Source organism: Bombus impatiens, unplaced genomic scaffold, assembly GCF_000188095.3.
Source record: "Bombus impatiens unplaced genomic scaffold, BIMP_2.2 scf_2880, whole genome shotgun sequence".
In the NCBI taxonomy this organism is placed as follows: Eukaryota; Metazoa; Arthropoda; class Insecta; order Hymenoptera; family Apidae; genus Bombus; species Bombus impatiens.
In genome coordinates, this window is record NT_179299.1 from 264,279 (window position 1) to 288,553 (window position 24,275).

Consider the following 24,275-nt stretch of genomic DNA (forward strand, 5'->3'; position numbering starts at 1 on the left):
AAATGACACGAGACGATGACATGGTAGAACTTACGGAAACCAAATACACAGAGAATCTACGATTCGACGAGTCAAGTTCGTCATTTTTACCATTTCGAGAAGCATTCCTCGACGAAGGTCGTAAATCTCACGTGGCGCATTAAGAAGGGTACGCGCGTCGTGTTTCGTCGATTCTACACGGCTGATTTACGAAACAAATTCTGCGCTCGGTTAGCCACGCTGGCTGCCGACCGATTATGAAACATGGCTAGACCGAGAAGACGAAGCACCTCTGAATCGAACGGTTGAAAGGGCATTAATCCTTCGGCAAATTCTTCGCCGACGATTACATACTTTGAGAACACGCCTCGCGCCGTACACGCGTTACACATCAATCCAAGACTCGTTGCATCACTGATTCCTTGTTCCTTCACTCACTGTTAATATGAACGAAGGCGGAAAACACGGCGAGAGCTGTTGTGGCTTTTGTGTTGAGGACGATTCGCGTATTCTGTATGCATTGCTCTGGTTATCGGCTACATCTATCGTCGGGAATATTAATCATCTGCCCTCTAGAGATTTTTACAATGTATGAGCAACTTCAGCACGCTTCAGCATGAAACTATTTGAAACTACAAATTTCTTCCTCAGAAGAAAGACGTTACGAATGTCTGCGAATTTATCTTTGCGGTAGCTTCCTTTTCTTTCCTATCTTTTTATCCAGAAAAGCAAAACCAAATAAAAATGTTCACATTATCATCGTCGTCGTAGCAGCATCAATGACATACGAGAGGTTAAAAATTGTAATAGTCGTCGATATTTCAAAGATACGAATTGCATGAACGAGCTTTTATGTAGCTACCCCACATTTTACGTTTTTCACATGTCGATATCACAGATGTCATGAAGTTTACGAAATTATATATTTTTGCAAACGTATCTATACAACAGCCTTTTCTTTCCCCTCCCATATTCCAAAAAAAGGAAAATCAAATAAAAATGTCCACATTGTCATTGTCATTGCCATTGTCATCGTCACTGTAGCGATGCAACTGCAATAAATATCACCTAAATATCATCATTTCAAAGATGCAAGGAATTGAATGAAAATTGTATTAACATCAAACAAGCTACTCTAAAGCAAGCCCACATTTTCCAATTCGCATATAGAGCAAACACCAGATGGCAATACAATAGAGGCTGTAAATATTAGACGTATCATTAAATCCGATGACCCAACCCGTGTTTCCATTACCCGCGTGTGGCGGTCCATTTAACTGCGGTCGCATATGAAAACTGATATCCCATCGAATCACCAAAACAGTGGAGGCCGTTACGATAATTTCTACTGGGATTAACTCGATGAAAATTCTAGTTGTTGCTTCGGTGAGTGCGCTAAACCAAGTCTAACGATACCAATCGCTAACTAACGTTAACAATCGAAGGCTCATGAGACGCACAATTATCGTCAGTGGGCCTATCCACGCGATAACGCGTGTTCGAATCCATTCACGGCGATGCATCATCGATGCAAATGATCGAATTACGTAAGATCGTTTCCTCGTGCAAAGAGTACCAGATAGTTAAGTCATTGTAAATTTTATCAGTGGATCTCGACGATGATATAGTTGCATGAAGAACCGTGCTATACGTTTCCCGTTTATTTTTGCCTAATCCCGAAAAATTACCGATTGTCACACTTCGTTACCTCCTGTTGCTCCATGTTGCAATGTCAATGCTCAGCATTGGTGCATCGAATCCTTTGTCACGGTTCCAGGGCCGTGAAACACCGTCACGAAAGGAATTATTGGTTCTATGTACGTATAGAGAACAGGGTGTGGGAGGGAGTGTAAAAAATTATGGAAATTGGGGAATTAGTTTCAGTCATCGCGTACCTCGCAATGAAAAGAATTTTTTTTAATAGATCAATGTCGGTGTGCCGCTACCGAGGTTATCCTCTGGGTTAATATGCATATAGATTGATACGAATGAGATTAATATTCTCTCTGGAATACCGTAGAGCTCGCGCTACGCTGTTATTTTTAGTATTCGCAAACAAGTTCTTTGGAGAGATCATCCGGTACAAGTGCCTTCTCCTTGATCTAGAGATTCTGATCTAATAAACTTATAGATCGATAATGAACCATTGCAATGTACTTGACCCATAATCAGAAATACACGAGTCAGAAAATATATTTTATTAATCTCTTTCCGTATGTTACACTTGGATATAACTATAACTTGCACAATTAAATTGGAATAAATCGTCGACTCATTAAGCAAGGATATCATTTGCAAAGGTATATTCACAACTGGAGAACGCAGGCTAATAGAAATTCGCTACGCATGGTCGCTATCTTCGTCTTTGGAATACTTAATTAACGATAATTGCTGAGAGTCAGAATGCCGATGAAATCGTCATATGCAGATAATTTTAATAAGCGTTTCGCGTCAATCGACGATATAAGCAATTTGGACACGTCGAATTAATTAAGGCCATGACAATCCGCTAGCAATGGTGTGTGCAACTGAATCAGACAGGATGCTCGACAAAAAAACAAAACCGATTCACCGTAACCGTGAAATAAAACGGATTATACTCGTTAATTGATTACGGGAACTCGACGAGGTAGCACGCGTGCGCGCTCATTATCAGATCGTCACTCATCGTTGCCGTATTCGATAAAATGAAAAACCTGCGACTTTCCTCTTATTTTATTCGAACACTGTATTTCGATTGCAGGTGCTATATAACTAGACAATATTAATTTTGTATACTTAATTAATTGTAATTTGGAAAATTGTATATATACATTTTTGGCTGCAAGTGTTACCTGGGCAAAATTATTCTTTATCGAAATCTAATACGATTTAGAGGATTGAATATGAAGCGAAAAGTTATTAGAAGCATATTGAAAACTTTGGAATTACTATTTCGCCTAGAACCTGTAAAGAATCGAGTACGTGAACGTGAATCGTGAACGTGAAATCGTTCGCAAAATTTCCACTTATGCGGTAACTACTGGAAACGGTTGTATGCGGCCTTGGGATTATCGCACCGGCAAAAATATATGCGTCATTGTAAAGTGTCACTTGTAAGTGGAGCAGCTGTTACGCTGGCTACTTTCCGGCGTTTCAACGTTAAAAAGCGTGTAACCGTGTCGTATAAAACACTTGTGTTTTTGAACGGAACGTATAGATACGTTTTAGAATCTTTTTTATATGAATATTTGGATGAAGAAAAAGTTCTGAAAAAGTACCTGTAATTTCTAAGAGATAAATTTAAAGAGTCATTAGGAAACATTTATTTCTAATACGAAACTTTTTAACGTAAATCAACAAGTTTTGTTGTATGGATCACGTCGGAGTCACATCTTTTATGATCGTAGAACAAATAAATGTTGCATATTATCGATGATACATTTAACTTTTGAAATTTATGTTCTGCAACAAATTCAGGTTCACGAAGATCGCGAGAAACGTGCGTGCGAATGTAAATGAATTGAAACAAGTTTCCTTAAGATAGCTTGCTTTTGAGTAACCAACTATAGTAACGAGGAGCTTCTGCTTAGAACGCTGAGCGGCGTGTGCTTTAGGCAAAAACACGTCTGATCTTCAATCTAGGAGTGTGTCTTATCTCCTTGCGCGTCTAACTAACTAAAAGGGGAAACCACTAGTGAGAGCACGACATCGTGATTATCTAAACAACGAAATCTAGAGAGAGAGAGAGGTTCGGGTCTATCTGAGCAAGGGAGTTACGACTTGTGAGCTAAATCTAGGAATTCACACTTTCAAGATTTATTTTTGATCTGATGGAAACAAAGTTCTTCGTGCAACGAATAGAGAAAAGAAATCAAACAACCTAATCGTAAAATAGACATACAGAATAGGATCGCAAGTTTACAAACTTTTCACTAAGATTCAAGAAGAGAGATTTCTTCTCTCTAAATTCAATATTTGAAAATGGTTACCACCAGTTGCTCGATTAGCTTGACCAACATGGCTATCTTCCATCACGTAGAATACACAAGATGCGAGGGAGAAACCAGAAATATTTCGCTTCTACAGACTCGAATTTTTCGAATTCTCAATGCCTGATTAAATCGTCTATAAATTTAGATATATTTCCTACATTTTTGCAGTTTATGTTCAACGATTACTATGATCTTCTCATGTTTTGCATTTTTACTATCCAAATTTATTTTCTTTATCGATTAACTAACCCTCTATAAACTTAGACTCCTCTTCTTTACATTTTTAGCCATTCATCTACGGCTAAAAATTCCTATGATCTCAAGAAAACTACTATAATTCGTCAAGCAAATTTCTATGATCTTCATACAATTACTACCCGTTATTAACTGAATTTCTATGTTCACAAAAATTCCTATAATCTATCAACATATTTTTGCAACTACTACTTTCCACACGTTACATTACACTGTACCATCAATCTTTCAGGGGAATAAAATTTAGCTCGATTAAAAAGCAAATAGGGGATGAAAGGCAGCAACACATGGTAAATTTCGATCGACCATGAGGGTCAACGATTGGTCGATCAAGTTCAGCAGCCAGTTAACCGACGGTTAGCCTGCTGTCCTGCGTCCGACTAACGACTTAATGACGGGAATTCGCCACTTACGGGGCTCCTCCTTTTCTCCTCTTTCGTCGTCCATCGTCTTTCTCCTCTGCATCTTCGTCGGCGAATAGCGTCGGCGAATAGCATCGGCGTAAAACGAGCCAGCCAACGGTCAAGTAACAATGTCGAAAATTGGACGAGTCTCAACAGGGATCTCTATTAACCTCCGGAGTACCATGCATCGTGCAATTACGTTGGAAGGAATAAATTCAACTCGACAAATTGTGTGGCGTGTTGGTCAATCTCTTTGCATTAAACAGGTCCGGGATTTCTTCTTATGTCGGGAAGAAACGCGATATCATCGCATAAAATATGCTCATAAATCGATTACCATCGTAATCTCGGTGTAAGCTATTGATAAAGATCGATGATTCATTTCCGTAAATCATATGTAAAATCTTCTTCATAAGGAAGTATTACGATGCTTGCAGAAAATTAAGTAAACGTTAAATATTATTAGGAAGCCATTAAACGTTTAAGAATTATTATCACGTTTAAGACCTTAGATTAAGATATTATATAGATTATAGAATCGTATCAATTTTATGATAATGAAATTAAATTCTTCCTTGTTTACATCCATTACGTTACATCGATTATTGATTTAATCGATTCTGATATTTGAATTACTTTTTTATTTTATTTTTTGTTGTTTGATTCCAGATTTTATCTCAGATTATATATATATAAACGAACGTAATTCTTAACTCATCGCGTTCCTCTTGTAAATCAATCAAATAGTTTTTTGAGATTTTTAAGGTGTTACGCCGCATGAAAGTAAAACTCCGTTCGATTAATCGTTTCATTGATAATTCGGATTAATCTTTCAAACCTTTTATAAAATCAATATGTATCTTACTACTTGTGAACGAAGATGTACACGATCATTCCCATGGACTTGCGCATAAATCCAAAACAGATCGTCGACAATAAAATATGCACAAGTAGGTTAGATTGCAGTTAACAGCAGATTATTTGATGGGCGTGAAATAAGATCTCGTTCAATTCAGACAAGACTTCATTGAATTTGCGCGAGACTATCTTAGACCGTAACAAGATTCCATTGAAACTGAATGGAGCTCTATTAAATAATATTGGATAATATTAGATTGACGTTGGATTCAAGAAAAATATCATTCATCAGGGAGATCAACATCGATTGTATATCAAATTGAATTTTACGTATTCGATCCATCGGCCAAATAACCTTTGCGGCAGTTTCGATAAAGATCGATGAGTTCCTCCCATGGATCAAGGAATCCTCGTTGCTGGGACGATTCTATGGGTGCTTCCCTTCTCGGAATAATAGCCGATGGCCCCTCGATTGTGCCTCATAATACTAGGAAATTACATTACGACCAGAAGCTACCGTCTCGCGAATAATTGTTATGCACCAGCGACGCAACAGTGGCGTAGCATTCGCCTCGAGCGAATTCCACTGGACGTTCAATACTCGTCGGTTCTTCGTCGCTTTGTAACGAATGTTCTCTTTGAGCTCTTTATTCGTTTCCAATTAAAGGACTTCAAAGAAACGTTAAAATCATTAAATCTTTCACGATCGATAGCCCTATCGACAAGGCCCTATTCGAATATCTTTTTCGCATTCCTATTGCTCCCACTCGAGACAGGAATTGGCTCAGCAGACGAAAATTCCTCTTTATCTTGAATTCATTAACCTTTAAGAGATTAATTATCATTCGTGACTCTGAATCGGGCCACGAATCGACGCCAATCGGACTGGTTCTTTCGCAAGGGTGACCAACGTTATTGACTTTACATGATTAAACAGTCATTAAATCATAAGTTTCGTTTTTCAGAACTCCAGACACATGATTTATATTATGGCGAGAGAATAGTCCCATTATAATCTCCTGCAATTTATAAACCACCTTCTTCATAATCTTCCTTCTCTCTCTTTCTCTCTCCATCATATTTTTCCTCGTCCATTGGCACGCTTAGCCGGCTGGCTGAATATTACCTGAATTTACCACCGTTTTTCGAACGTTCGTTAAAGTGGCGAGGCTTTGCGTGCATTTGACAGGAAATATGCTGAGCCAAGCTTTACGTAATGGACCGCTTCATCCTCGCCTCTTTTCTGCTCGTTCGAACGAACACACTCGACCACAAAACACGCAGGTGACGACTTCTCCAAGGGATCCTCTCTCTGAGAATTCGCGCGCGCCTTTTCTTCGTGCTATCAGCTCACGGTTGGGACCATCGGCCGCCAGTGTGTTACGTTCACAGCCTGTTCCCTCGTCGCCGCAGAAACGATTCAGGAAGAAGCACGATACTCGGGCAAACAAGCTCGCGATATCGAATTTCTCGTCCATCGCGAGTTGATGGTATCACACGAGTGGATCTTATAGAATGGACGTGAGTGTTCTTTCCATAGAAATCTTCCAATAGATAGCCTTTCTCTCCTGTAGTTCAACTCTGGTGAACGGTGGACGATTGAATCTTTATCGACATGTTTCTCGGTTAATCTTAATTGCATCAATTTAATTACTCTCTCTCTCTAAATTCATTGACGTCCTTTAATGTCCTTTTAATAACATCCAATAAGATCCATCATTTACACACCTTTCACCTGATGTTAATCGATTCCACTCGCTAATTTCACCCTACACATCACGAATTAATCTCATCTCGCGGAGCTAAGATAAACAGAGATTCACCAGGGTTGGGATAAAATCGAAGGTAGTGTTGTTGTAGACCGAGTGAATCGGAAAACCAACAATTTACTCGAAAGGGAGTTTAATAAAAGGGGAAAACATGGGGATACGTTTGCAGAAGCAGAGCAAGGATAATGATACATCGACGCTTCAATGGCCGGATTATCTTGTCATCGGTCTAATGCTGTCGATCTCAACCGGCATTGGGATCTACTACCGATTCACCGGAGGCAGGCAACGCACGGCCGAGGTTAAGCCCTTGGAAAATTAATTTCGCCACGGACGATCGAATCGACATCGAGTCTACAACGCCGCGCGATCCAATATCCGTGATAAACTGCGTCAGAACAGGATTGTACATACCTAGAGCTGGCACGTTCTTAGATCACGACATAGGTCCAGCGTTCCATGCCTCAGATCTTTCACCGTTATCGCACCGATCGATCTAGCCGCGCGATAAATATTGCCATCGACACAAATTGCCAACTATCCAGAGCGCTATTTAATTTATCGGGTTAGCCGCGAGCCAACTTCCACGAACGACCGCAAAGACAGAAAGTTAATTAACGCTGAAACGTTATTACGAATCAAGTTAGAGGGCCAGGAGTAAAATGTCCACTCGCAGAATACGATCGATCAGGCGATAGTAACGATACACAGAATGGATAGCGTGGTTTTCGGTTTTACTTCTGCTACGGACAAATTGACGGTCGAAATAATTCATTGCAGATCGAAATACTTCTTTCAAATAAAATTATTATATCAAAGGATCAATTCACTCTTGTGTAAAATGGACAATTATTTTTATATAATCTTATCTCTAAGTTTGTCGAAACGCATTAAAACTTAGTAAAACATAACAGTAGTGTCAGCAGCAACGCTCAAACGATCGAACGAATATAGCAATGCGTTAACCAATGTTTCACGATTATTACAACAGGAGTACTTCTCAGCCAATCGAACGATGGGCGTCGTTCCTTTATCGATCGCACTGATGGTGTCTTTCATGTCAGCGATCACGGTGCTAGGAATCAGCGCAGAAACTTACATTCACGGCACGCAAGTCACGCTGTTGTACCTGGGTGGTTTCTTTGGTACACCAATCGTCTTGTATCTCTATCTTCCCGTTTTCATGGAATTGAACACCATGAGTGTCTATGAGGTATATGATTTTCTAATCAATCAATCGTACTATATATTTGGCACTTAGAAATAACCTTCGTGATCATTTCTCTTCCAGTATTTATGAACTCAATTTGAAATCAGGACTGGATAAATTACTCGTACCTCGTTAACAACCATCGTTGATCCATAATCTCAAATTCGAAGATCATCTTCGTGATCCTTTCCTTCTAGCATTTAAAAAGATAATTTGCAGTCCAATGCTAATAGATGGTATCACATTTTATAAAAAGTTATTTTCCATCAGTTTCAAGCTTCAAAGCTTTTATCGTGATCTTCTATTGCAATATTAAAAAAAAGAAAGACAGTTTAGAGGCAGAAGTTGATAAATCAATCGCGCTTCATCAATTCTCTATTTTCAATTCATAATTCGTAATTTACAATAAGTTAACACATAAGCTGCTTTCTTGTAACACTGTCTTTCTCTCAGTATCTAGAGAAACGATTTGGAGTAGGAGCACGACTACTAGCCAGCACTGCTAATTTCCTGCAGCTACTTTTGTACACTGGAATAGTATTATTCGCGCCTTCGTTGGCACTAGAAGCGACCACTGGTCTGTCAGGGAACATGAGCATCGTGCTGATCGGCCTGATTTGCACCTTCTACTCGACCGTAGGTGGCATCAAGGCTGTCCTCATCACCGACGTCTTTCAAGCAGTACTGATATTCACCGCACTTTTGTGCGTCCTGAGTATCGCCGCTAGCGACCTTGACGGAGGCTTATCCAATGTGTGGAGCATCGCTCAAGAGGATGGTCGAATAGAATTCTTCGAGTAAGAACATCAGTAAATTTATACGAGGTCAGATAGTTGAAAAATTTGTTGATTTTTAGTTTCAGGATTGATCCAACTATAAGGCATACATGGTGGGCATTACTGATTGGTGGGACTACCATGTTTCTGTCTTTATACGCGGTTAATCAGATCCAAGTTCAGCGCTTACTCACTGCCAAGTGAGTATTTATAATCATTTATATAATAATTAATTCGATACCGGTGGCTTAGATATCGAGTCAGGCACCGCTTCTCTTTAGTCTTCGAATACTCACGATTAGCGTTATCTACATGTTATTCGACCGCTCATGTAATTTTTATTTAATTTGCTCAATTATCTCAATCATTGGATGTACGCTATCGACCAATTCTAGAATGGCAAGTAAAAAAGTAGATACGTTAAGGAATTGCAGAATAAAATGTATCGAAAGTATAAAATAATGAATGATTCGAAGATTAAATAAGAAATTACTATTCCATGTCCGGCAGAAACTATTTGGTCTTTGACGTAATCAATTTGTCAAAATGCGCCGGTCTCTGATACATATTTTAATTGATTTAAATTTTGTATAAGATCTAAATTGGATTTTCTGTCATTAGGAGTCTCAAATCTTCGCAACGCGCGCTCATTCTCAGCGGCCCACTCACTTTACTCTTAGGTTCTTTGACAGCGTTCTGCGGTCTAATCCTCTACGCTGTGTACAGAAACTGCGACCCAGTTACATCCGGTAAAATCTCAAGTTTCGACAAGATAATGCCATATTTCGCAGCTGAAAGAATGTCACGAGTGCCAGGTGTCACTGGGCTCTTCATTTCCGGTGTATTCAGCGCGAGTCTCAGCACCATATCCGCTATGTTGAATTCTCTAGCTGCTGTAGCTTTGGAAGACTATGTAAAGCCCACGTGTCGTAAATTTAGTATAGAATTTCCAACAGAAAAGGCCACGTTAATTGGAAAATTTCTTGCTGTGGCGAATGGTTTCACGTGTTTAGCCGTGGCTTTTATTGCCAAATCGATGGGACCGCTGGTCGAAGCTGCCATAGGGATTTCTGGAGCGATTGGAGGACCCATTTTGGGGATTTTCACACTAGGCATGGTCGTGGAAAAGGCAAATCAGGCTGGAGCCATCGTTGGCACTAGCACAGCCTTGATCACGTGCATTTGGGCAGTATTTGGTACACCGAAACCACCAACACCCAATCTTCCGCTATCTGTGGAAGGCTGCGACAATTCCACCTTACTCCTCTATCGTCAAAACACAACTTTATTCGAAGAGTAAGTTTCTTGCTCGTTAAGAAAGCGAGCTTGTTATCGAGGCTTTTAAAGTGCGTATCGCGAGCCAATTCGAGAATACCAATGCTGTAAAAGGTTTTACGAGTTCGTTCGAAGCAAAGAAAGCCGGCCTTTAATAGGCGGAAATAGCAATTTTTCCGGAGGCAAATTAGAAAACCGTGGCTATTATATCTTTGCTCTGTTATCAAGTTTGTTGGTTCCCTTATGCATGCATGGAATAATTACACGGATAAAACTGTTCCCCTTTTTGTGAATAAAAGCACTGCTTTCTTTCATCCCCCTTCATGAGCAATACAGGTACATATTCGCAATTTATGCTTCAAGCGATCATAAGAAAACATAGAAATAATCGTTTCTAGCTGCTAACCATTCTTCTCATTTATAAATTTGAAAACAGAAATAGGAATCAATTCTTTACGACATGATCAGCACGTCCATCGAAAGTCGATCAACATCTATCATTTTTTTTTTGTTATATTATTCGTTTTTAGGAACGTTCCTCGCTTTGATGAGATTCGTTTTCGATAAGAAAATATCGTACACGCGTGTCACCAGCCGATTTTCTCTCGAAACGTTGTTACAGCAAAAACTGCAAGTGAAACGTCGAGGTAGGAAATACGGACATATCGTAAGCACCTCATTTTCGTGATTCTTGACTCTTCTAGGCATAATCGATAAGGAGCAGCCGCGATGAATTTATCGGAAACGGAAGATTTCGTTACCGGGGAGCAGTTTTCGTTATACCGGAATATAATTGGTACATAAATCAGCAATGAATCGTTCTAAGATACGCCTTATCGTCGGTTCAAACGTTTCGCTATGATATGATGGGCGTGGAACGATACCATGGTAGCCAGTTCTCTCGGTTAAGAAGCAGCGATTACTTCCTGATTTCTTTCGACTCGAGAGCCGCTTTCACGTGCCGCTTGCTTCCCATCGTTTCCCACGATAGTAACTAACGCTAATTACTCGTTAATAAACCGTGATTATAGTCTCTTTGAAATGCCTGCCGCGTTCCAGTATTGCGTATGATATTGCTTTCTCCTTGCCACACGCCTCTAACCTGCTTTGTCATATTTTTCGTTGTCCTTTTCGGCTCGTTTATTCAACGATCGGTATCCAATATACTCGTAAACGTTAAACTTCTATCATCGTTTAATCTCAAATGTTTAATCCAGAAAATATAATCGCAATATCAATCAAAGTTTCAAATAATTTCAATAATGAATTTCATTTTCATTTTCAGCCCCGCGGACGATTCGTCGTACTTTTATTTGTATCGTATATCGTACATGTGGTATAATCCACTTGGACTGGCAATCACGTTGATCGTGGGCTACGTAACCAGCCTGATCACGAATAAGATATTTTACAAGAACGCTCGCGAACCAGAGCCTAACTTGTTCTTCCCCTTCCTGGCAGCGCGAATTAGGAGACGAAGGGAGGACGCGCAGAAGACTACGAACAGCCAGGTCTTCGTATTGGAGAACAGAAAATGAAATAAAGAATATAAGAATAGTAGCGAGCGTATTGAGAATTAAGCTCCGATGAGATAATGGATATCTCAGAGCAAGTGGAACTGCACTGCCCATTATAAGTTCGAAATTATCTGTCAGAAGAACTTTCCAAAAATGGAGGCAAAAATTCTATATACTATTTCGTTGATGTAATGTACAATTTGTATAAATTCACCACGGTAGCAATCCTATGGATATTAAGAACATCGCGAGGAAGTGAAATTCAACGCTTCCGAGCTCGTATGACAGAAACACGAATCCCGTAGATAAGAAGATTTGCTTCAAGAACGAGCGAAACAATTTATCGATTTAAAAACTTGCATTTCACTTACGAATATCGTATTTGCTTCGTGTTACGAGCAACTTCCTAAGAAGGAAAGTAATCGAGCCAGCTTCTGCAAGTAATACTCATTAATAAAATAAGCTCAGGTTGAGATCCAGTGTCACTGTTCCTTGTACTTATTAACTGTTCTGATGATTTCATTAGCCATAACTCATCGGCAGTGCCTCGTCGTAGAGCAAATTAATAAAATCTCCAATTTGCACCATGTTTCGATTGCAGCGCGTTAAATTTGCCAGCGCCATCGGCCATCGTCTTTTCCTCGCTTTGTTCATTTGCAACTTAACGAGAGACGATTGGGCTGGAAAAGGATGTGAGCTATCCACGAATGAAGCTATCCAGGCATCTGGGTCACAGGGATGACCGGATTAGAGACACTATAATTCTCGTTGTATCGTTTTAGCCAAACACCGAGAAAAATGACCGCGTAACTTAACTTATCTCGTAATGGTCAACGAGCAATTCACTGTGGAGTATGGGTCGCGAACGACCCGCTAACACGTTTAATTAAACTTCATTCTATACGGCACGTTATCACACTACCGCTCTGTAATAGCGAAAGACACGCAATAAAAGATAATTGATTCTTTCAACGAAAGCGACCGGCCGTTTCATTAAATTTCACACCGAAAACGATCATCACGCCACGGTACGTCCTTTCTCGCCCTCTCTTTGTTCTCTCGCTCTCTCTCTCTTGCTCTCTCTCACTTGTGAATATCGAGTGAGATAGATAACACTGGTTCCCCCTGTCGCGTTGTTTGCGGAAGCGGAATCGTCGTAATTTATCGTCTAATTGTCTCCGTGGTACGATGGTTGGGAAAGGCTTTATAATTCGTTTAATTGCAGTTCGTTCGGCTCGGTCCGGCCAACTGAATTTTCATCGCGTAAATTAGAGACGAGCTGCACACAGGAGGAAAAAATCTGTCAAGGGATAGGGACAGGGGAGACACGTGAAATATCACGCCCGAAAATGCTCGTTCAATGTCGAATTACGTTCTACGTTCGAATGTGTTGAGCGTCACGCGTGTGTCAGAGAATTAAAAGCTCGAATTAAAAGAGCGACGCTTTTGTAAGTGTTGACGGAAATTCACTGGACACACACGGTATGGCGATATTTTTTGGAATAAAAATAACAGCCGCGCCCCTTTCACGAACAGTCGATTAATTTCCTGTCGACGTACCGGTGTTTCGTACGCGTCATCGATCAGTGAAATTTTCGTGGGACACGTGCGTCGATTCGCGCACGTTCGACCACATAAATTTCACTCGTACTACCAAGAAGAATCCGTGTGGGTCTGAGGTAGCTGTTCGTTGATACAGGCGCGCCCATCGTGCGAAAACGAATGACCCTTTAAAAAAGGAAAAAGGTGAGACACGCGTGAGAACGTTGCTGCTCGATGTAATACTCGACATAGCGGTTTAAACAGACCCCTATCTCTTGTAAACGTGATTAAGGGTTACTTCTTTGCCGATAATGAGAGAAAATTGTTATTTTAGTATTACGACATAAGGCTTGCTTAATAATGAAGACACATTATAAAACTTCCAATTACGTTCTAGTCCTTGCTTTCTCACCCTTGGCAAATGGATACTTAGTTATCGCTGTTACGAGTGTTGAATATTTTACTTTATATCTATGTGAAAGTGAAGAATCAAGGAAAAGGAATCTTTATTTCCGATTTATTTAAAAAATTAAATTTCTTATACAGTTCGATACGACAATAAACGTGAAATATCAACCTACATATATGTCACATGATCCAATTTCTACTGTCTACGGGTTAAGTATGTTTTTATAACTGAATACTTTCGACTCTGATTTAATTATCGAACGTTGAAAAGATTCATATTCTCGTCCACTTTTACTGAATTCTTCATTTCAATTTCCTACTTGACTGCATTATTGAACGTTGAAATCCGAGAGCAGCGTGCTTTCAATCACTAGTATTTAATTTCAAACTTGACAGAGAAGAAATAAGAATAAAACGTGAGCTTTCCTCCGAGTTTCTACTTCAACATCGCGGAGAACAAAGCGTTCCTTTCCAAATACTACAAAAGTCATAGAACATTGGAAAGTATCTGAGAAGATTCACGGATATTTCTAAGATCACCGTGGAACAAATAACGATGATTATCTTGTAGAAATCCATTCGCATTTAACCGGTAGTAACGAATGGTTTACACGCAGCTCATCGTCGAAATCTCGCGATGTCCGTATCGTAAAACTGCTCGTTTGCGTATTGAAACGTCATTTCTATAAAATTTAATTGCATACCACAACAGCAAGCTCGAGGAGGAACCAAGAGTCGCAATGTTTTCTCATAAGAAAACAACTTTCATCGCCATGTTTTCTCGTAGAAAAACAACGTTGATCGCGTTCACCACACGATCGCGATGAGTCGAGTTGTATACGCTTCCTGGACGTTGTAAATCGACCTCTCACGAACAGATTCAATGCTTTAGAAGTTACAACGAGCGGCATGAACCTAGGAAAGTACTCTAATTGTTTGTGGAGCGTCCTTTCTCCTCGTGGAAAATTGACTGGCTTTTAGAGGCGAACGTAAAGCGTTCTTCCGGTACGGATATCCGCACAATCAGGGGTCCACCTTCTCCCGTCGATTATGAGCTGAGTGCATAGGAGAGATCGTTGGTCGTCGTAAACAGTGCGCTGACCAAATAAACTTTTATTTTCTAATATTCTTTGCATGTATTCAAAAAATTTCTTCGCGCTTGTGACAATGTTTTACCATATTTCTATAAATCCACGAAAATGAATTTTTTAATTTGGGTTCTAATTCATTATCAAACAACGAATTACTTTCGATTTGTGGAATCTTTCGTTCTACTTCTATGTTATCCGTTAGGAACAAAATTTGAGTCCCACTATATCAGCCAATTTCTGTAAACTTTTGTAATAATTTTCAACTATATTTCCTATAATCAATGGAATTGGATTTCTTAACGTAAGTCCAGGTCTGTTGAACAACGAACGAAGCTATTCGATTGCTCGCAAGATCCTTTAATTCTTCTTGGACTAGTATGTATTTCTTTTTAGAAAAAGATTCGGAGCGCAACGAGTCGGAAGTAACTTTCGAAAGTCGATTAGAAACCGTGGAGAAGAGTAGCTGCGAGCGATCGGACGATGTCAAGCAGAAGCAGCGCGCCAGTGTTCGTTGCGTGACCACAGTTGTAAACGGAACAATGCTTCGATCGAGGTCGATACATCGAACACCTCGTGCTGTAACAATCATGCCGACAAAGTACGAACGAATGCAGCCGACGAATAAGCGCGGGAGGGCAATAAGATCGCGGCAGATGTAAGTATCAGCTGCACAGCCAGGGGCGGATCGTTGGCCACCATTCGAGACTTCTTCGCCTTTCACGAAACACTCTACCCAATCCATCACGAAGCCATCCGAAAAACGGGCATTCCTTCCTTGAAAATATTCTCATTGAAACGTCGTCTGTGGCATTCACTCCAGGACGTTATTAATATCGTTACACAACGTACTCAAACATTTTTGTTAGGCGTATTCTAATTAACGTTCCTAACGAATAATTTATGTTTATTGGTAACATGATCCTGTTACAATCGTGGAAAGTCTCGTTTCAACTATGAGGCAGTCATAACTTTTTATGAAAATTACACGAATTCCAAAACCAGAAATAAATCCTTTCCTTTTTATTTGTCGTAGACTTGTGATCAGATAAACGAATATCAGGTTAATCTGAAACTACATATATTAAATGTCATTTGTATCTTACCGTTTGAAAAATTAAATACGAAAACTGTGTTCTCTCGTTAATTTCAAATTTACCCTGCCATAAATGCTATGGACGATAAATTGTACATAAACTGATGACTGTTTTGAAACGTACAGTAAATCGCTTAAAAATTGTTCACAACCGAATTTGACGAATTACAAGAGAAATTAGGAATTGTAATTATAATATAAAGTTAGCTTGACTCAAATAACTCTACCTAGCCCAATTCTCATATCCTTAGTGATCAACGATAGTTACACGACCACTTCTTTGCCAGGTTTCCTAGCATATGCGACATCGTTCATCTCTCAATACCAGCAGCAAAGACAAGCTCCAATTAAATCTAAGCTACTTGAAAATTCCAACGATGGGATAGTTAAGATTCCTCTGTGCGAGAGCCTGCTTTTCGACCAATGATTCCAGGAGGCACGTGGAAGAAACTCATAAAAAGGTCAGCAAGACAGTGGCCACCGGAAAGAAGAAGCTGCGACTATAAAGTTAGGGCCAGGGCGAAAAAAATGCCAGACCTGACCGTATCCTGGGTCTTCCACGATAACCTATGCAAAAGACAGTTCGTGAGCAAGCTTCGGAACAGGCGCAAGCCCCTTCTCTTCTTCACGGAATTCACGATACGGCCGGCTATGCATTATAGGGAATACGATATCCATCTTACGTCAGATACATGGGGATCTTATGGCCACGGCGGCACCTAGCCTTTGCAAAACGAGCAAAAACACAAAGGCGACTTATGTTCGAGAGAAATATCAAGAAGTCGTCGTTGGTTTCGTCCTCGATCGTTGTACGTTCAACGTTCGGCTTTCTAGACAACTCAACCGCAAAACCACCCAGTGAATCTCTTGTCCCGACCTTCGCTCTGGAGATACAAGAAGTGCGGCTATCGCTGTCTCCAACTGTTGCTAACGGTCATCGTGACGCGGATTTACGGACAGTCGTGTGAAATGATCGCTACTGGGAATGTTGCCACTTCAGGGTTAGCTAGAACTACGACATTGTAGTTCTACAATTTCTGGCTTCTGCGATACTTGGGATGAGAATAGCTATCGAAGTGATTTCACTCGCGAGTTTCCATAACCAAATTTCTACAAATTCCTCCAAATTCCTACGTGCAAATGTTTCAGTCTGTGCGCATCACGAGTTTAATCCGAGTCAAATCGCTGGTAAAGAGGGGATGGAATACAAAACTGGAAAGAGTTTCCCTGGGAGCTTCTGTGACAAAACCCTGGATTCCTAAGCTTAAATTTAAGAGAGAATTTAATTCTCAATCGGAGTCTGTTCATGTTTGATACAGAATGAATTCTACAAAGGCGCTGCATACAAATTAATTTGCCAAAGATCTTCTTAAGATCTTAACCAACATTTCCAATAACAAATTCCCTAGTCCAATATTCAACTCACTAAGTCTATCCTTTTATCTTCTGTGTTAAAAACGTCAGCAAATGTAAGCGCTATTCCTCGTCGTCATAACCGAACAAGCTCCATAAATCCAGCAGCGAGACAAAGTATCGCCATGATTTAACGATGTATATCGTTCCCCGAGCGGGTCTCTCGATGTTGGAGCTACCAAAACGGAGATTGATCGCCCGATCGTGGATCGGTGGCGAGGTAAACACTCATCGAGTCACTGTCGGTGGTTGGGATCGATGAATGAAGCGGTCACGAGGAAGATCGCCAACAGAAATTCGTTTTGGATGAACGCCAGACAGATCGGACTCATGCAAATTCATGGGACGCCGTGTGGCCGCGTATGCGCGACCGCAGGAAACGTGAAACGCGACGAGAGGGGACAACAGAAGAAGAAAGGGTGGGAACTCAACGGGAAAAATGGATAGCATGAAGAAGAAGAGGTGGAGGGAAATGAAAAAAGCAAGAAAAAAAAAAATGCTTAGAAAAAGGGACGTCGATGATCAAGATCGTACTGATGCGAGCAATGTACCATGGGCGTATGAAGGTTCATGGTAGACGAAGAGAACGAGTGGGGCCAGTGATTTCAATTTTAAATGCGATTCCACGGATTCCACGTGGCTAAGAGGAACGCTTCAAAAGTTCTAACGGCCGTTGTGCGCCAAGCTCATACGTATGTGCATATTATCCGATAGCCATGGAGTCCATTGGATCTCTCGATCATCCCTTTTCCCTTCCTTTCCTCCTGTTTTTTGGAAATTCTAAGTGACTTTTTAGCGAGGACCAAGAATCTTGCAATATCAGCTACCTAAATCTAATCAATCGAAAACAGTAAAGATTCTATCAGATAGTTTCATCTTAGAAAACCATGTTTTCCTTCCTTCAAATAGTTTCTCTTCAAATTATGAAATACTTCATTCGTATAAAGTATGAAATACAAAAATTAATAAAATATACCTGTATAATTTATGTCGAATACTCAAGTCAAATATTTAAATACTATCTACATTTCGATAACATCTATTGAATAATTTTCATTTTTAATTTTATAGACCCGAGGAGAACGGCAGGGTTAAAGATCATAATGGGTCATCGAAGTTCTTCTACAAAGAATGAGGATAATTTTAAAGTTACAGTACAGAATATACCATTGGCACGCAAGGTCACGTGCAGTTCAAAGAGGTTCGCTAAGGGCACATATTTTAAAAAGAAGGAATATCATACTTCTATATGATAATTGCATTCTTTGCGGATGATCTCTAATGACAACTTCCAGAATGATCGAATCCAACAATCCTAAACGCTCGTTTGTCCCGTTAATTCCATTGGTACGACTGTGTTGAGTAATTGCACGATGGAATCCCGGCATAACAATCACGAGATAGAAATCCATCCGGAGGTCTGGACGATAAAAACCGAGCAGCACGATTGGATTGTGCAATCCCAGGGAGTGAAGGTTGTATTATCCCGATCGCTTATCAAAATCGATTCGGCTTGCATCGGACTTAATTACCCCCGAGGCAGGAATAATTGCGTCGGAATCAGATAAAGAACCAGTCCACGACGTTAGTGGCCGCGGGCGTACATGGGACCCGATTAAAAATCAGTCAAGGAACGCGACTCGACATCGCTGTACCGAGCATTACGATAACTTTCCTCTCCTTCTTCTTCTATGTATCGACGTTTCTACGTTCGAGTAACTTTTCCAATCTTTTACCATGAGATCGTGTTTTTACATGCCACAGAATGTTCGTGCCATCCAGTGATAATGACGTATTGTGTGATACGAGAAGAGCGTAGCATTTTTAATATACAGTGGTGTGCAAAAATTTCTGGGCAGATAGATTCGTCGCTTTACATTCCAAGAGCGACTAGTATTCCAAGATTAAAACAATTTTAGCTAATGTTGGGTATACAAACATGAAAGTACAAGAAACACTAATTACAGTTCTTGAAAATATCATTTTGAGAGCATAAAGCGAAGCAACTTTGATTTGTTCTAATTTTCACAGAATCATGGTCAAACACATTCATGTAATCTGAAGTAAACCTCCGTCGAAGTCTAAAATATTTAATAATAAAAGAATTCTATAAGCACGCAATATCTTCGAATATTTTCTAAATTTCGCTGCCAATTTTTCGAGCAACTCCATATTCGTGTATGTGTATGTGTGTATACAGTAAAAGGAAACGGTAAAGCTTTATGGGTCTGGTTCATCTCGCTCACGATTACCATGGAATCCAAGAACTCGATTGCTCGTTGCACACTGTGCGCGTTTCGCATTCTTTCGGCTCTCTCTTTCCTCTTCCTTTCCGATGCATTCATTCCTTTCCTCCCTGTTCGATTCACGTCCTCGGGAATTCCTTGTTTCTTCTATCTTACCCTAACCGACGTCTTCGTCCAGGATGAAGACAATGGCCTCCAGTGGACGTTGATGGACTCACCTTCTCGTTGACACACGTTAACGATCGCGGCGCGATCGGACACCGGAACACGGCTTCAATGATTCTTGACGTGGCACGCCCCGGGAAACGCTCGATCGAGGCAGAATTTAGACGACGCTTCTTACATTACGTAGCACGTGCCGGCTCTTAATCGCTTACGCTTAGGTATGTTTCTTCGTGCTTGCCGCGTTGTTGTTTATTTTGATGTATTTGCAGAATAATTGGTTTGACTGTGAGAGTTGGTAATTTTTTTGAGGGGTGATTATACTATATCAGAATGTTGAACCTTTGTTGAGAAGATGAATAGTAGAAGAAGAAGAAGAAGAAGAAGAAGAAGAAGAAGAAGAAGAAGAAGAAGAAGAAGAATGAGTCAACGGATAATTGAGGCGTGTCTAAGTGTTACATCAGAGATTCTTGACCTACGGCAGTACTCTGTTGGACGATGCCCGGAAAGATCAAGGAAGCGGTATAAAATAGCTGCAGTTCGTGTAACTTATCTCTGCTGCGATTTCAATTCTTTAAAGTCTCCGATTTTCAAGTTTTAAACCTTTCAAGCATTCAAATTTTCAAAATTTTTCAATTTACAAGCTTTCGAACAACGAAATTTTTAAAGGTTCCGATTTCTAAATTTCTAAAGCCCCAATTTTTAAATTTTCAGTCTTCCAAATCTTCGAATCGTTACGTTTGTTCATTTCTTTGCTTAAGAATTTTGGAATCTTTTTATCCTTACATTTCCAAACTTTCGGGGTTCCTTAATACTTCTTTCTATAAAGCTTAATCCAATAACACAACCAAACTTCAACTCAACCCGGGAACTTTGCCCCTCCGAATAAGCCAAGGCAAACGTTTTCACCGATTCTAGCACGAGCTAACGATACGAACTATTATTTCGGTGCTAGTGGAGGATATTTCGGAATTTCGTAGAAACAACAGTGACTGGGACGGAACCAGAAACCGCCACTGTGGCAAAATTTAAGAACCGTAGTGCAACGACCGAATTACGTAATGTTGCGAAGTCGTGCCAGAATCGAATCTCGATTTTCGATGTTTGTTTGAAAACCGCACCCTAGTCGTGCAGTAGGGGTCGGCTATCGACTCGTCCCGTTTCCTGGCAAGTGCCAAGCGGATTAACGACTTAGACTTTGTTTCCCTTTGAAATAGCTTCTTCGTCGTTCACGCTCAACGAGCCTGTCACGATCCCACGCGCGTGCAGCTTCCCCGGCATCGCTTTGAAGAGTGCCGCTCAGCGCTCGTGGCATCCTTCCGCGATTTCCGCGCTAGTCGAATTTCCTGATCCGCGATAAACGCCAAATTGCCGGTGAAATTCCTCTATCGATCCTTTCTACAATGTTATGCGTTGATTCTTCCAAGAACTCCATAGGAATTTAACTAATGATGTTTTTTAAAGTTTTATTCTTGAAAAATAGAGCAATTCGACGCAGATCTTTGGAAATAAATGGACAATTTCTAACTCTATGATTTCCTAAATGAATAACAAATTTTGATTCCAACTCTCTATTATATCATCTTCTCCCCTATAAATCTCTTTGATAAGAAGTTCGTGAAAATAGTTTAACTCCATTCTCCGTCCATATTTCAATATTAAAACGCCATCTTCTATATGCCCAAAAGGATCCGGGTGCCTAAGATCAGTTCCACAATCTGACCAGCCAATTTCTACCATCTTCGCCATCTCTATCTTCGTGTGAACAGGCAACAAGCAGCGATTAACCCTTCAAAGAAACGACTCTTAAACTCATCCTAACCACTTCTTCGTCCGAGTTGCTCGTCGAGTATAGCAGACGGAAGCGTTTAACTGGTGGAGATGATAATTGTCGTGAACGCTGGTGGCACTTCGGTCCACATGTTTTGACACGGCTCGAGAGGGGTCTCTCCTCGCCAAGTGACGCATTAATCTCGTCCCTGCAGGACCGCCTAAACGGCCACTTGTGCCCCTCAGGGATTTACGCCACCTAAGTTAACATCACCGTGATTCGACCGAATGTCGAACAACCAGCGATGTTCCTCTCCTTTTTCCTCTCTTACATATCCTTCTTTCCCTTCTCCAGACCGTGTAAACGAAACACCCAACTTTTTTCACGCGTAATTCGAGATCCCAGGAAGGACAGGTTGTACAGGCGATTCAAGATTAACCGGTCGACCGGCAAGGACGCACAGGTTGCGTGGCTATATACTAACAGCAGCGAAGAATGGCCACAAGTTCGGTCCCACGACGATTTATCTCACTGGGAGGTCAGGATGTGCCTTCCAGCCCCAAAAGATCTCTGGTGTCGTCGATCAACGAATATTCCTTTGTCTTTACCCAACCATCCACGAAATCCTTCCTTTTCTCGGATTAGAACCCTTGGACCCTTCCCTATCCACCATTAAATTACACCTTTCCCTTTTTCTTCGAATCCTACGATTCTTCTGATGAGAACATATTGTGGGCCTAAATTCGTGGCTCCAGTGAAATCTAGAAGATTCTATGGCTCGAAACGAAAAGAATATCAAGAATAATAAAATTACGTTGAAAGCTTCATTTTCGAGAAAATCGAGCTCGATAGTTTATCAAATATACGTGTATTTACCAAACTCCCAAGTGAAAGGGAACAGACAATTGGCGGGAAGTTATTTTGCATCGAAAATATGGAATAAAATTTGTTCGTCTGAGGCCTCGTTTTGAAGGGAATAAAATTTCGATATGTATAGTCAAGAATTTGCACGATGCACACGTATTCGACATAGACTAACCTTGTCAAATTTGTAAACCTTTGAGATAAGAATACACTGTATTAATTAGAAGCGACATACCCTCTATGGCGAAATCGGTGTCATAAAAATCGACACTGATTTATATTAAATGAAAATAACTGCTTCTATAAAAAATCTTAAGATCTATTTCACAACGTAATTAAATACAGTTCTCTTAAAGTATAATTACGGATATACTCGTAGCAATCGTGTAATATAATGAATATTTAAAAGAAGAGTTGAAGAAATTAAAGAGAAAATAAGTATGTTGCAAACATGGCCAAGAGACGTTCTATCAGTTCCTCAATTTGCAAATTTCTCTCCTTGCTTTTCTCTCTTCTTGTTTTTCTCTCCGACGCAAACTTTATTCTTTCCTATCTTCGACCTATCTCGAGGTAGAGAATTTTTCTGACTTCATTAGCGCCACAAAAAGTCCATGATGTAACTGTCTGCGTCGATAAACTTATTACGCCTTCGGTTAGACGACGATTACATCGTTCACCGGAATACATTGATACATGAACTCGATGACGCAACATGTTTCAACAGCTCGACGAAACGCGGCATACAACATTATAGGTGTGGCGTAGATCTAAACTACACGGATCGAAGTTCAGGGAGGAGTTCAGTCCTCGGGCGCCTTCCACCGTTGGTAGCCAGCACTCTTCAGTAGAGAATATTCACGAGAAACGCGCATCCGGCTCGCGAACGCGTCGTTACCTTTCCCGACTGACCGATTATGTAAAACGCGCTTCCACGGGTGGCCTCTTCTCCCACTGTTATGTCGATTCCACGGCCTTCCTGTACACACGCGGAACTGCGTGGGTGCATCTACCAATCCACCCACTTGAACGAATCGTTCGCTCGTCTCGAGTGCTCTCTCGATCGTGGATCGAACTTTGCCTGGGTTTCTGTAACGCTGGTTCTTTAGACGATCTCCCACCGCTTAGCATTGTATGGAATTCTTCTGAATATCACTCTAAAGCATTTTCTCTTTTTCTGATACTAGAAGTATCGACGACTGGAATATAAAACGTGTACCGAAGAAATTTAAACGAGAAGTGAAAATAAAAACCGGAGTGACACAAAAAAGCAGAGCAGTGCATCGCTGAATGAAATTTAAAGTCTTAGACAAGTTTGAACATCTTAAAAGATTCGCTCAAGTATTTTCGTCATCAAGCTACCACAAAAGTCTGTTAATTTTACCCAGATAGCGTTTTCCACATAATTAACTCCGAAGAAGTTTGAAGATTTTACAAGACCTTCCTCCAGCTTCCTCTAGTCACCACAAAAATCTGCAATTTTATCCAGGTAGTGTTCTCGTGATGACTGCAAGGAAGTTTGAACATCCTAAAGGATTCCCTCTAACTACCTTCATCACCATAAAAACTTGCATTTTTACCTAGATACTGTTTTCATGGTAATTAACTTCAACTGAAAGTCTACTGGCACATAGCTCTCTTTCTCTTTCTCTCTCTCTCTCTCTCTCTCTC

The 24,275-nt window shown here is 40.5% G+C and overlaps 2 protein-coding genes across 7 annotated transcripts in view; one reads left to right on the forward strand and one right to left on the reverse strand.

The window, feature by feature from the left end:
- The window catches only part of LOC100746638 (tensin-1), a 184,111-nt gene that overhangs the window by 140,815 nt on the left and 19,021 nt on the right, over positions 1-24,275 (reverse strand). The window lies entirely within an intron of this gene.
- Positions 6,074-12,994, forward strand: LOC100746402 (putative sodium-dependent multivitamin transporter). Its single transcript, XM_003494606.4, has 7 exons — positions 6,074-6,991; positions 7,409-7,540; positions 8,231-8,452; positions 8,903-9,246; positions 9,306-9,425; positions 9,847-10,521; positions 11,786-12,994. The coding sequence occupies exons 1-7, from the start codon at positions 6,986-6,988 to the stop codon at positions 12,036-12,038; spliced, it is 1,752 nt and encodes a 583-aa protein (XP_003494654.1). The 5' UTR covers positions 6,074-6,985; the 3' UTR covers positions 12,039-12,994.